General features: G+C 40.3%; 1 protein-coding gene across 1 annotated transcript; it reads right to left on the bottom strand.

Annotated features, from left to right (window-relative positions):
* Window positions 1-443: 443 nt before the first annotated feature.
* Window positions 444-11,573, bottom strand: LOC104962847 (limbic system-associated membrane protein-like; the record flags this gene model as incomplete). The annotated part of the gene is made up of 4 exons (XM_010791349.1): window positions 444-490; window positions 3,510-3,658; window positions 9,972-10,092; window positions 11,429-11,573. Coding segments are annotated over 4 exons (462 nt in total), but the record flags the coding sequence as incomplete, so codon positions are not given.
* Between the last annotated feature and the right edge of the window lie 1,487 nt (window positions 11,574-13,060).

Below are 13,060 nucleotides of genomic sequence, written 5' to 3'. Positions count from 1 at the left end.
TGGAACTTTTCTAACACATTTTGAATTAGTCACCCTGCTTTCAGTTCTTCCTGAATTCCTTTAAATTAATTGTGTCTTCATCCCAGTTCATGCATGCACATGTCATACTACTCACCATAGAGACATTGTGTCTCCTCACACATACAATCACACATAATAACGTGTTCACTCTAATAAATTCCCTCGAGACTAGATTAACCAACCTATCGTCATTACGCTTCATTTAACAGATAATGTGAAGCACACACTTCATGTGCAGGAAGCTGTGGGCACAGACAAAGATGCATGAAATGTAATTAATTGTTTCTTTAGACAATACATTATGTTCCATTCATCCTTTATAATTGAGCTGCTCTCTAAACACACCAGGTGAGATTACTGACAGTTAATTGCTTTGAGTTTCCTCTCATCTCTCATTTGAATTCTCCTCTCTTCTCTCTTCTCTATTCTTTGATCTTCGCAGTCACCTGATTTTCTCTCTCTATGTATTCTGCGAAAAAAAACAAGAGGAGATTGAGCTTCAATAGAATTTCCATGGCAACAGATTTTCCATCATACCTCCAATCACTTTACTCTGGCAGTTTGTCCAGGGAGAGCTGGATATGATCTGCTTTAGACTTTGATCATGATCCCACTGATCATCCAATCAAAGTGAAATAATACTGTATGAGCTGACCTCTATCTCCATCATGCACTTGATTTGGATCATTAAGGTTTTTCTCTTTCTTTTTCAAACGCCGGACTCAGGTCTGTAGGTAGTTTGGCTTTGATACAGGATAGAAATCCTGTATCAAAGCCAGGCTGATGTTTTGTTGCTACTGCTTTACGGCTTGGAACGGCACTGTTTTTAATATGTTTGTCTTCATAATAGCCCAGCTTTTATTTGACTCACCTCCTGCTGTATGTCAGAGTCTCTGAAGTTGGTGGTTCATTTCTCAGGTCGCGGCGCTTGGGTTTCACAAAGCTTGCAGCCTTCTCTCAGAACATGAACTTGCACATAATTGAGACTACTGACATTTAATGTTGTTTCAAACCCTGAGTTTTTCCCCTTTCAGCCCAGAGATCCGCCAGGGTTCCATATTTTTTAGATTAAGGGAAGAAACAGTTTATTTTATTGATGGATATTACATTTGCTTTGTCCTAGGGCAGCTGTTCTCAAACTATGGTCTGCGGACCACTGGTCCGCGAGGGTACTGCAGGTGGACCACCTCACATGCAAACTGTAAAAATAAGTACATATATAAACGTAGTGTTAAAACGCAGATATTTGTTATTGTTAATTATGGACAACACTTCATTTCACCACTGGTTACCCATGGTTACGTGTGCACGTGCAAAACCATAAACATGGATTGGTGGCTAGCATCAGGTTCTCTGAAGAGAAAAGAGGTTAACGTTACCGTTAATGAAGATAATGAGTGAGTCGGAGGCATCTACAAGCCAGATTCCGCAGAAAAAAAGAAAGAAAGGGAAGATTGAGAGAAAATACAACGGGAACTACTTGTAACTGGGATTTACCTACACAGGCACTGAAGATGAGCCTTTGCCAGTATGCGTTCTGTGCTACGAGACACTGGCTAACGAGAGCCTAAAACCAGATAATCTTCGCCGTCAATCTTGGAATCTGGCACTACGTTTATATATGTACTTATTTTTCCGATTTGCGTATGAGGTGGTCCGCGAAAATCCTTGATAATAAAAAGTCGTCCGCAGTGGGGGGCATGTGGCGCAGTGGATAGAGCCTTGGTGTTGGGATCAGGGGGTCACAGGTTCAAACCCCATTGCAGTCAGCATGTCGTTGTTTCCCTGGGCAAGACAATTCACCCCAAATTGCTCCTGTGGGGATTGCCCACAGTATTGAGTATGTAAGTCGCTTTGGATAAAAGCCTCTAACAAGTGACATGTAATAAACAAAAAGTTTGAGAACCGCTGCCCTAGGGGACTCCCTCCTACATTCAGGGCAGATAATTGTATCTTTCATAGAAATATCATGATATTTGCACTGTTGGCATTTACTGGATACAAGTAGATGATTCCATATTATGTAATTGCAATTTTCATCAGGTCAAAATGTACGTAGGATAGATGTTTGATTGTATTGTGTGCATTATTGTATTGTGTATCAACGCGTGGTATTATCATATGCAGCATTAATTATAACAAAGATTTCCAATAATGTCACACATCTACCAAATAAATGATGTGTCGTATTACCATCCATCCATCCATCTTCTCCCGCTTATCCGTGGTCGGGTCGCGGAGGTAGCAGTTCCAGCAGAGAGCCCCAAACTTTCTTTTCCCTGGCCACATCAACCAGCTCTGACTGGGGGATCCCAAGGCGCTCCCAGGCCAGCGAAGAGATATAATCCCTCCATCTGGTTCTAGGTCTACCCCTTGGTCTCTTCCCAGCTGGACGTGCCTGGAACACCTCCCTAGGGAGGCGCCCAGGTGGCATCCTAACTAGGTGCCCGAACCACCTCAACTGGCTCCTTTCGACGCGAAGGAGGAGCGGCTCAACTCCGAGTCCCTCCCTGATGACCGAACTTCTCACCTTATCCCTAAGGGAGACACCAGCCACCCTGCGGAGAAAACCCATCTCGGCCGCTTGTACCCGCGATCTCGTTCTTTCGGTCATGACCCATCCTTCATGACCATAGGTGAGGGTAGGAACGAAAATGGCGCGGTAGACAGAGAGCTTTGCCTTCTGGCTCAGCTCCCTTTTCGTCACAACGGTGCGGTAAAGCGACTGCAGTACCGNCTTCATAAAGATTTCTAAAATGTACCTGATTACAGCAGTTAAATCTGCATTTGTACTTTTGTTCTTTTATCTATTGACATTTTGATTTAAACTAATACAATAGCACACTAACATTAGCGACTATGGAACAATGTCGTGGAACGTTTTCTCCACTCCGCAAAGCAAAGGTTCATTTTGAGTTATTTTCCAGCTGAACCAACAGTTATGAAGATATACAAAAACCTTTGTGAACCATTTTGGGGAACATAGATTTGGTTTGTCTGAGTATTTACTCCTTTGAGTTTGCTTATATTCTTTGGACGTTGCCTTACTTTGACCCAAAGTAAATGTCACATTCCCTCTCAGCCTACCCTGTTTGCCAAGTGCCGAAAAATTACTATGCAGAATTATTTACATTTTGGCTCATACACGCTTCCAATTGTTCAGCTCATGCAGAGAAGCTTGAATGAAAGTACCGAAAACCAAGGTGAGTTTTTCTCCCTGCTGATTTTCAATAATTGAATGGGGAAGTTAATATAATTTACATTTTAAAGTTATTCAATCTAACCTTGACACTCACAATGATCAACATTTGGTTTGGTGAAGAGATTATACTGCAGTTGTGTTTATTTCTGCTCAATAGGCTAATTATAAAATTCCAGGATGTGTCATGATTTAATTTGTAAAGGTATTTACCACTAAAGAAACAAGAATCTCCTTTTTTGTATTCAGGTTTTAGGCTATATCAATTCACATTAGTATTTATACTCACTATAGAGGAAGAGACTGGCATTCTGGACGCCCAGTCGATTCGAGGCCACACAGGTATAGTTCCCATAATCCTCTTCAGTGACGTTGGCAATCATGAGAATAGTAGTCGTGCCAAGAATCTGGATATTAATGCCTTGGGCATTGGACAGCCTGGAGGGGAGAGACAAACAGCAGTGAGGACATTTCAAGTAAATTACAAATTAATGAAAATCAGAGGACTTAAGGCCAGATGGGAGTTGGTGACATTTTGGGCAAAATATTAGAGTCTGCAGTGTCTGTGCAAGGGAAGGAGCCGTGAGACTTCATTAGAGCTTAATTAACCAATAAAATATGCAGATATTTTTTCTACTTTGAATACACACTTTGAACTTAGAACAAAAATCCTGCAGGCTTAAAAATAAACGAGATGTCACAGCCACTGCAGTGTCTGTCCCTTGTGTTCTCCTCAAAGCAGCAACCTCCAGGTCTAAAAAGTGAAGCCAAAAGCAGGATCATTGTTATCCCGTAGAAAAGATTATTATGCTGGTGTATGTTTTCATGTCATTTCAGGAGTCTTAATGCCCGCCAAACTTCTGTCAACACTATTAACCTGGACGGAGCACCTGGCTACAATCAGCTAACAACCCACTGCCTAACCTTTCTAACCTTACTCTAACCCTACTCTAACCTTTCTCTAACCTTACTTGCAGAATGTTGTGTTTTTGTTACCTCACATAATGCTCGCTTGTTCCTTTGCTTCAGGAGTCCTCTTCTCTCGCCTGCCTGCTTGCCATCTCGTTCCCTCTGCTTCCTCTTCTGCTGCCCTGACCTGCCTCTCTCCACCCCCCCCCGCCGCCTCCTGCCGTTCTCCAGCCATTCACTCACCGAATTCATCTACTGCTTCAGTAACTCCTTCAATGAAACTTCACTCACTTCCTGCTCTGTGTTCATGTTTGGTTCCACCTAATAATGGGGAATTAGCCCTTCAGCAACAAAGCACTTTGTATGACCTGGCTGACATGGTTCAGCTGTTTTCTGACTGGGGTCTTACACCGTACGCACACATTAAATATATTTATTTGAATCTGTTAAAATCAGTTAATGACACTTTCATTGTGTCAACACATTTATTAGAATTTTTTATTGTAAACCTGATGTAGTTTATTACATTTGAATCTCACAGTTTCCGACAATACTGTGAAGTACACGTTTAAAATAGCTACATCAACGCTTACAGAAGACCTTTTACATTAAATCTATTTTTGTAACAATTTCAATTTTATATTAAATTATATTATTAACAGTAGTTTGACTTTAGTGCTAGCAATCACTTTGCAATAGCAGTGTCAGTGAACTATCTTAGAGTAGGCGTTGAGATTGTCAGAGAAACATCTTTCATTAAATTGTTGACATTTGATCCTCAACCTTTCAAATACTGTATGTGTTTAGCAAAGATGTTCTCTTAATATTGAGTTTGCAAAATTGTAACCGAGGAAACGTGTCGGTGTGGATATTAACAGTTTTATTTCTATAATGTTTATTGTTGCCATCAAAGAAACAGGATCACTTTTTTGATGAACGATTAGTATGCTGCCGAAGTCTTTTCATGCACTTTTAAGAGTCTTTATGACCACCAAACTTCTGCCAATTAATGATGTCCTCCTTGAACCCCTTTCAGCCCAAATTAATCAATAGAATGTGCTGACTCAGACGGTTTACCTCGTTGATGAACTGCTCCTTACACCATCATGGGCAAATAAAACTCTTTTAATAAGACGGTGCGTTTAATGGATTCTGCTTGTACTGGGCTGATTGAGGCCTTTCGTATCATGAAGGAGGTGAAGTTCATTTAAGGCGCATCAACTTAATCCTGCTTAAGTCTGGATAATGTAGTAATCGGAATTGGAGCGGGGGAGCTGGAAGTTTGTGCTGACACACACTTGGCTGATAGGAAGTATTAACATAAACAGCAAAATGCACATCATGGCACAGCATAATTTGGCTCAGTGGGGAGTTTGGACTTGATAAATGTGCTGAGGTCCTTTCCATAGGGACATCCTGGGGACGGTGTGTGTGTGTGTGTGTGTGTGTGTGTGTGTGTGTGTGTGTGTGTGTGTGTGTGTGTGTGTGTGTGTGTGTGTGTGTGTGTGTGTGAGAGAGCAACACAGCGAGAGCTAAGGAAGGGCAAGTGCAGCAGCAGTGTCTCCACTTCATCTTAAGGCAATCGCCCCTCCCACGATAAGGCCAGCTGCAGATATATTCTCCAGCCTGTCTTCATGAGAGGTGACTGAACTATTAAAAAGGTCTGGCTGCCCCCAGAGCATGCTGAAAGATCCAGATATTACACAGCACACACAGCGCTGAAAGCAAACACCTATTTTTACTCAAGATTACAGCGAATGATTGTAACGCAGCAGCCGGGGAATAAATCGCCCTGCACAGGTCAAACTCCTCTGTTTCCACAGTGAAGGTTGCAGGCTTGTTTGGTTTTCTTTGCACACATGCTGCAAGTTAAAATACCCAGGAGCAGAGAAGTGCAGTGGAAATAACAGGAAAATGGATCTCTGGCCATAAAAGTGTCTCTTTTTCGATTCTATTTTTTGAACTCATCATTCCTGAGACCCAATTTCAACTTTTAACGCGTTTGGCACACACATATCTGCAGCCGGCAACTTCTCTCAAACTTTGATATTATGTTTATCCTCAAATATGCCTGTGTCTCTGCCAGCTTCACCTGGCACAATAGACTGGAACACATTATCTATTCAAATTGGCAGACTCGTGCACTTCCAACTTTTTTGGAGTGATGTTTTCATCATAACTGTATCGATGTTGATGTTTATCCTCGCAGGCAGAGGGCAGCAGTGCTCTGGTGGATATCTCCAGTGATCACTTCTTGATGCGCGGAGTCACTTACATTAAACCCTAGATTGAAATGATTTGACCTCTCTATTTGGCAGGGGGCAGTGTGTGCGCAGAGCTGTTGTCGCAGGGCCGGTAGAGAAGAGAGACCAGAGCAAATCATAAGAAGGACAGATTTGATTCTGTAGCGTGTGGGAGCATCTAAAGTAGGTTATCACTGCCACAGAAAGTGACAGGCCTGTTATGATTCAAAGCCGATGATAAATGAAATCAAGTAGAAGCTCCTGCTGAGACTTGTCGCCCAGAGATGATTGAAAGTGGTTTGGTGTCTGTGACAGCTCTGTATCAGCTGACAAAACAACACACATATCTGTCTATCATGTGAGCTAACATCTCACGTAGGATTTTTCTCATGTTATAAACATGGCTGCACCAAGAGCAAGGGCAGCCTACGTCAAAAGATGCTTAAGTAGATAGAAAGGGCAGCATTCTACAAACACAATACCAAAGATTTAGGAACATACTGCATGAAACGGGACACTATTTTCTCTGGGATCCATCAGATTTGTAGCTTCTTCTTTAGGTTTACCAGTACAGAACCATTTGAAAGAAGATTGAAGGGGGAGGTAATTTACCGTTTGATCTTAATTCCTTGATGGACCAGCAGTGAGAAGAGACAAATTGAGCAGGTAGGGTCATGACAGCCAGGTATTAATACTTTTCTTTTATGAACTTCTGGCCAGCTTCATTCAGATTATGATGTATCAGTTTCCACTGCGGCTAATTGGGTGTCTAGCGCCACGGAGACTCTCAGATTAAGGTGAAGCCAGAGATGTTGTGAAGCAATGAATCATTTATTTTTAAGTGGATGAGTTACGCTTCATCAGCTGAGGACGTCCATGTTGTCTCGAGGATATTGAGACTGACAGAGGATGGATATTCTAAAGGTTTGGTGACTCAACACTTGTCACAGACGGAGAGAGAAGCAAGCTGTACAGCCCAGGATGTGTTCGATTGCTGCCAAGCATTTTGTTTGAGCTCTGGATTGTTTACTCCTTCAGTTTGGTTTGTTTGGGCAGGTGATAGCGATGCCTTTCAAACTTGGCACTAGATTACAAGAGCAAAAAAATGTGTGCTTCACTCCAAGAGAGCTGATGTGTAAATTGTTTGAAGCAACGACCAAGAGGAAAGTCTTGATGTAGGGTTTGATTTCAAATGTGTAGGGTTGTCACTAGGGCTGATCAATTAATCGTATTTTAACCGCAATTACGATTATGGCTTGCAACGATTACGAAAACAACGTAATCGAAATTAAACGAATATTTTTTTATTATTACTTTTTTTTTTTTAAATGATTTTTGTTTTGTTTTTGTTTTTCAGTTGAATTATACTTAAAGTTCAGGTTAATCAACTTTTTTCCAATGAATTGATGTTTTCAAAGTAAATGGATAATCGTTTTTAATAATCGTGATATCAATTATTGACCTAAATAATCGAGATTATGATTTTTTGCCATAATCAAGAAGCCCTAGTTGTCACACTATCAATATAAAATGAACATACTCTACTTGGTGTGTAGAACAGTTTTAATACTAATATACTTGCCAACATGAAAAAAACAAAATACATAATGGGGGATTGACACAATGACACTGTGCAGAGGGAAATCCTGCATCTGAAGGGTATGGGTAATTAAAAGCAACATGACAGTCTAGTTTGTTTTGCTATTAAAGAAAGGGATAAAAGAAGGATTAATTCAAGATGGTACCAAAGCTAATCAGGAAGCCTGTAGACAAATATAGAAATCATCAAAGTACAATGTGCGTGCTGAAATAATAAAAGAGGGGAAAATCCAAATACATCAGCTCTAAAGAAATTCCCTGTGTCCTCACTTCTCATGTGTGAGCACGGCGAGAAGAAAACGGTAAATTGTTTAGATTCCTTCACTGCCTACATGTGTGATAACCCATGCAGTTGTCAGGGTGTCCTTTGATAACCTGTGTGTTGATGAGGTTAAACTGATTAAAAGGGAACACATCGCAGGAGCAAGACCTCAACAGTCAGGTAAATAAGATACAACACGCTGCAATGCATTAGCTTCGATTCTCGGGAAGAGACTATGAAATTAACTAGCCAAGCAAGGATAAATGATATTATTATGCTGCATTAACAGCATCATCCAAGGAGAAAGTGCAATAACACTTTCCACTGGAGCAGCAGAAGAAGGGCGAGCTGTAAACAGGCGCATAGCCAAAATCCTCAAGGGGAAAAAACAACTGAGATAGATGGCAGTTGGAAACAACAGATAATGCAAAAATAATTCAACGACAATAAATCTTTCTTTGCAAGCAGTGGTGTGATAGGCCCATTACTTTAGAGGCCTGTATCTGTGATAACACTGCTGACATTCCTCCAATATTCTCCCCCTGATCTTCAGGAGACTTTCACTGCTGAAGTAAGTTGAGGAGTGAAATTGCAGATCATGATGCTCTCATGGGCAATTTCCTTATCATTGGCTGTTATTTCCCATTCATGCACCTCTGTTCACACCTGACTCAGGTGGCGAGTTTGCTGCAGAGGATACATTATTTTGGGTTACAAAATGATAAGGGATGAAATGGAGGGGCTGGGTTATCAATGTCTCTAAATCTCATTACAGTCTTCAAGAGTGTTCCAGACACATGCATGGCACTTAAATGGTCCACTTCCCAATGAACAACTGTGTCTAGGCACACCATTTGTGATATATCAGGAGACAACGAGGGGAGGCTGATTTCCAATTCAGTTGAATTACCTTTGGTACGAGAAAAGGGTTATGGCAATTTTCAGTGACTCCAGTATAAAAATCTTGTGAAAATGTTCATATAATTCTCTTCTCAGAAACAGAATCACAGATTCCACTGCTGTCTCATGCAGTTATGTTTAATTAGCAATGGAATAACAGCGTAGCGAGTGATTAAGTGGGTGATTATTCATTATCAAACCACACAGATGATCTCATCAAATTATCATAGGGATGTGACAAAGGGACCATTGGGAAGACAGATTTGCCAAAGGGATCAAAGCGATCCATTAAAAACAACCGAGTAGAATGATACGGAGCGTGGCCTGGCACATACAGTATATATATATTATAAAGTGATGACATCATTTGGGAGATGAGGAGAAAAGTACTCTATTCAACGTTTAGTTAGCATCTGGACCCAGGCCATGTATGTTTTATACTATACAGTATATTAATCACCAAATACTTGCAAAGGGAACAATGCTGAATACAGTTTTTGATTTAGAAAGCCATTCATTGTGCTCACAGCATCCTCTTACGTCATGGTCATGCCTAACATTCTGGTTATTTAGCCTAATTTTTTTAATCTGTAACGAAAGCATGTTCATCGCTCAATGTAATGGCCATAGAATGATGTTGTCATTTAAATTGGTTCACTACAAGCCTCGCTTTCACCAAGAAAACATGCTGTGTGTTTTTGTTTTCATGCTAATCAGATCTTGACAAGTCCCACACTGTTAAATAAAGTATTTAGATATGACCATGTATCATGCATGCAGCCCTGTGTTCATAATGATTACATTGATGTGGGGTGTTCGAAGGTGTGTAAAGTTTTACCTTTTTTCGTCTCTGTACCATTCGAATTCTGGCGTGGGCACAGCCGTGGCGTCACATTGCAGCGTCCCCATGCGACCCACTGGAGTCTCTGAGCTCTGGGTTTTCTTTATTGTTGGAGGGTCTGCAGAGTCACACAAAGTTGGGTTTCATTTTAAAACCAATATTAACATCATGTTCCCACATCAACTTCCATTTTCTGTACCTTCTCACCATTTACATTTCCAGTAAATACACTGGAGTTGTTGTAAATAAGATTAATATGACTTAAAACACAGTTCTTTAAGCGTTGATGATCTGTTAACTGATCAGTTTTCTTGCCAGCGGATCTCAAAGAGACAACACTCAACAGCAACTCACTGTGCCCTCACTTTTGGATTCATGTCATCTGGGTGTTTAAACTTTAATCAAAGTTATTCACAGCTCCTAGAAACGTAATATCTTCCCTTGTAAAACTCCCACATTATTCGAGGAGCTAGGAAGTTTCCTTCTTCTAAAATGCATTTCAATGAGACGTGATTACAGCATTTTCTGTTTCCTTCAATTCCTGCAGATTTAATTAAAAGTCCCAGTCAAACAGTTGTAACGGCACATTTTGTCATTTGTTTATTTTCTCTCCGCATCAGAGCCCAGAGAAAAGTTGGAAAAGTTCAATCTGCCTGCACATTTTTATTTTGTATTTTCATGTCATAGGTCTTAAAATCATATAAAAAAAAGACATCTACTTCAGATGCCTGTTAGATGCCAACAGTGCAAATCTCACTGTATTAATTAATATTACAATCTAGAATGTTCATCAACGATATTTTAATGTAAAGTTACAATTTTAGAATGTTATATAATTAACATAATTGTTGATGATTTATATAAACACTAAAAAAGAACAACCATAAATAAGTCTGATGTGGATATATATCTGTTTTACATTTAGGATGAAATATAAAATATGGTTTCACATACATCTATATAATTTTTTCAGGAACAAATTGGGCAGCAAGGCAGACGTGATTTGTTCGGATCAAAGAAAATTCTATATATTGGTTTGTATCTCATAAGGTGTTTATCAATCCAACGCATGCATTACACCCGTCAGATCTAACATGGACCCCTGACACGATGCAATTAGGTTATCTGGTTTTGAAAGGCTAAGTGTCTCTTGAATGATGAAGGTATGTGAGAATCACCATAAGTTGCAATCAAAGCTTGAGATCTTTTCCCTTCAACTTACATTCATCTTGAGAAGAGTGAAGGGTGCTCCAAAACTTTCAAGATAGAGCCATCACCTCTCTGCCACACTCTACTCCCCATCTTTTCATTGAATAAATCCAGCTTTGATTTCAATATGGTTTTATCTGTTAAGTTTATCATCTTGTGAAAATTCCGACATGAAACGTGGAGAGCATAATAATCATTGTTCGGTATTGACAACAGAAATCGATGCAGTGTGTGCGGTTACTTACAGCTGACAACCACATTGACGTATTTGACATCAGGTGTGGCAACGTCATTGCTGGCCTTGCATTCATAACGACCCGCTTGGTTTCGCATGATACCTATAATGTCCAGGTATTCTTCTCCATCCAATGGCTCTGCTGCAGAGGGTTGGGAAGAGAAGAGAAGAAGGGTTAGAGAGAGACAAAAGGAAGAGGAAAACAGTTGGTAAAAAGGAGAGAGGAAAGGAAAGGAAGTGGGATAAAGACAAATTGACAAAAATGTCCTTATATTTATCCCACTGACTCTTAACCACCATTATCTATTACTTGAAATATCAGCGCACAGCAACATTTCCTAATTCTAATCACTAAGCAGTATACATGAGAATACTCTGCTGTATGTTCTATGTTTATTAAGAATTAGTTGTTCACATTTATCTTTCAGATGTTTTATATTTTGACAGATGTATGTTTAATATCACTCCTTCTGCTATAGAAACTGATCATTCATTTAATTGCATTCAGGAAATGAAGAATAAGAATATATGCTTTTCTATTTTTACCCCTTTTAAACTAGGCATGGCATCAGACGCTGTTCAACAAAGCAGTCGGTTTGAAAATGTCTGAAGCTTCTAAGCCCATTGAGTCTTTCTTTTAATTAAGGGCTAAATAAAAAAGGCAGCAATTTGAACTACAGCGTCCTTCCATACTCATATTACCCAAATTAATTCAAACTCACAGTCAGGTCATGCTGGGACTGAGACTGAATGACTTCAATAGCTCCAAAACTGAGAGCCCATTTAATATTCAACAATTTGTTAAGCTGACTTTTAAAAGTTGTTGATCTGAGAGTTTCAATTAACAGAGGTATCTGCAAATGTCAGACAAATCATCTGAACTGAATGGAAAAAAAAAACACAGAGACTATCAGACTAATTCTTTAATGAGCAATCCAGCTAATTAGCCATGTAAAGAACACAGCGTCTGGGTGTCTCATTAGGAAATACCTGCGACGACTATTAAAGATATATGAGTGAGCCAGGACTGGAAAATAGCATTATTTTTAGTTGCTGCCATATTTATTGCACTTCATCTCTTTGTTGCAACTGAAAGCCATGGTGGAAAGACCTTGAGATATCATTATTTGTAATACGACACATCATTTATTTGGTAGATGTGTGACATTATTGGAAATCTTTGTTATAATTAATGCTGCATATGATNCCTTTCAAGTATCGGTACACCGTGCAACACTAGTCAGGAGTCAGTGTCTACATGCGGCTCTTCAGTTCATATCGAATTTTATATGTGTGAGTTTGGGGGATAGACACTGACTCCTGACTAGTGTTGCACGGTGTACCGATACTTGAAAGGTACACCGCGATACCCTGCCGTTAAAAACGTTATGATTCCTCCGTTTCATTAGTATCGATACTTTAAGAATTACGGGGGAAAGTACTCCGGTGAGAATGCGCCGTTTTAATAAGAGCCGTGTGTGTTCAGCGCTCTGCTTCCACTCCCTGCACTGCAGCCGTGCCTGCAGTCCCGCCCCTCTCAAGCAGGCTCAAGTGCCCCCCTCTCTCGTGCACGCGCTAGCTGCTAGAGCATGTGAGAAAGCGAGAAGCATGGCTGCAAGTGGGAGTGCAACTGCCGCTGCGC

This window comes from Notothenia coriiceps, unplaced genomic scaffold, assembly GCF_000735185.1.
Source record: "Notothenia coriiceps isolate Sejong01 unplaced genomic scaffold, NC01 NC01_scaffold00035439, whole genome shotgun sequence".
Classification (NCBI taxonomy): Eukaryota; Metazoa; Chordata; class Actinopteri; order Perciformes; family Nototheniidae; genus Notothenia; species Notothenia coriiceps.
This window is presented reverse-complemented; position numbering and strand designations above follow the sequence as displayed.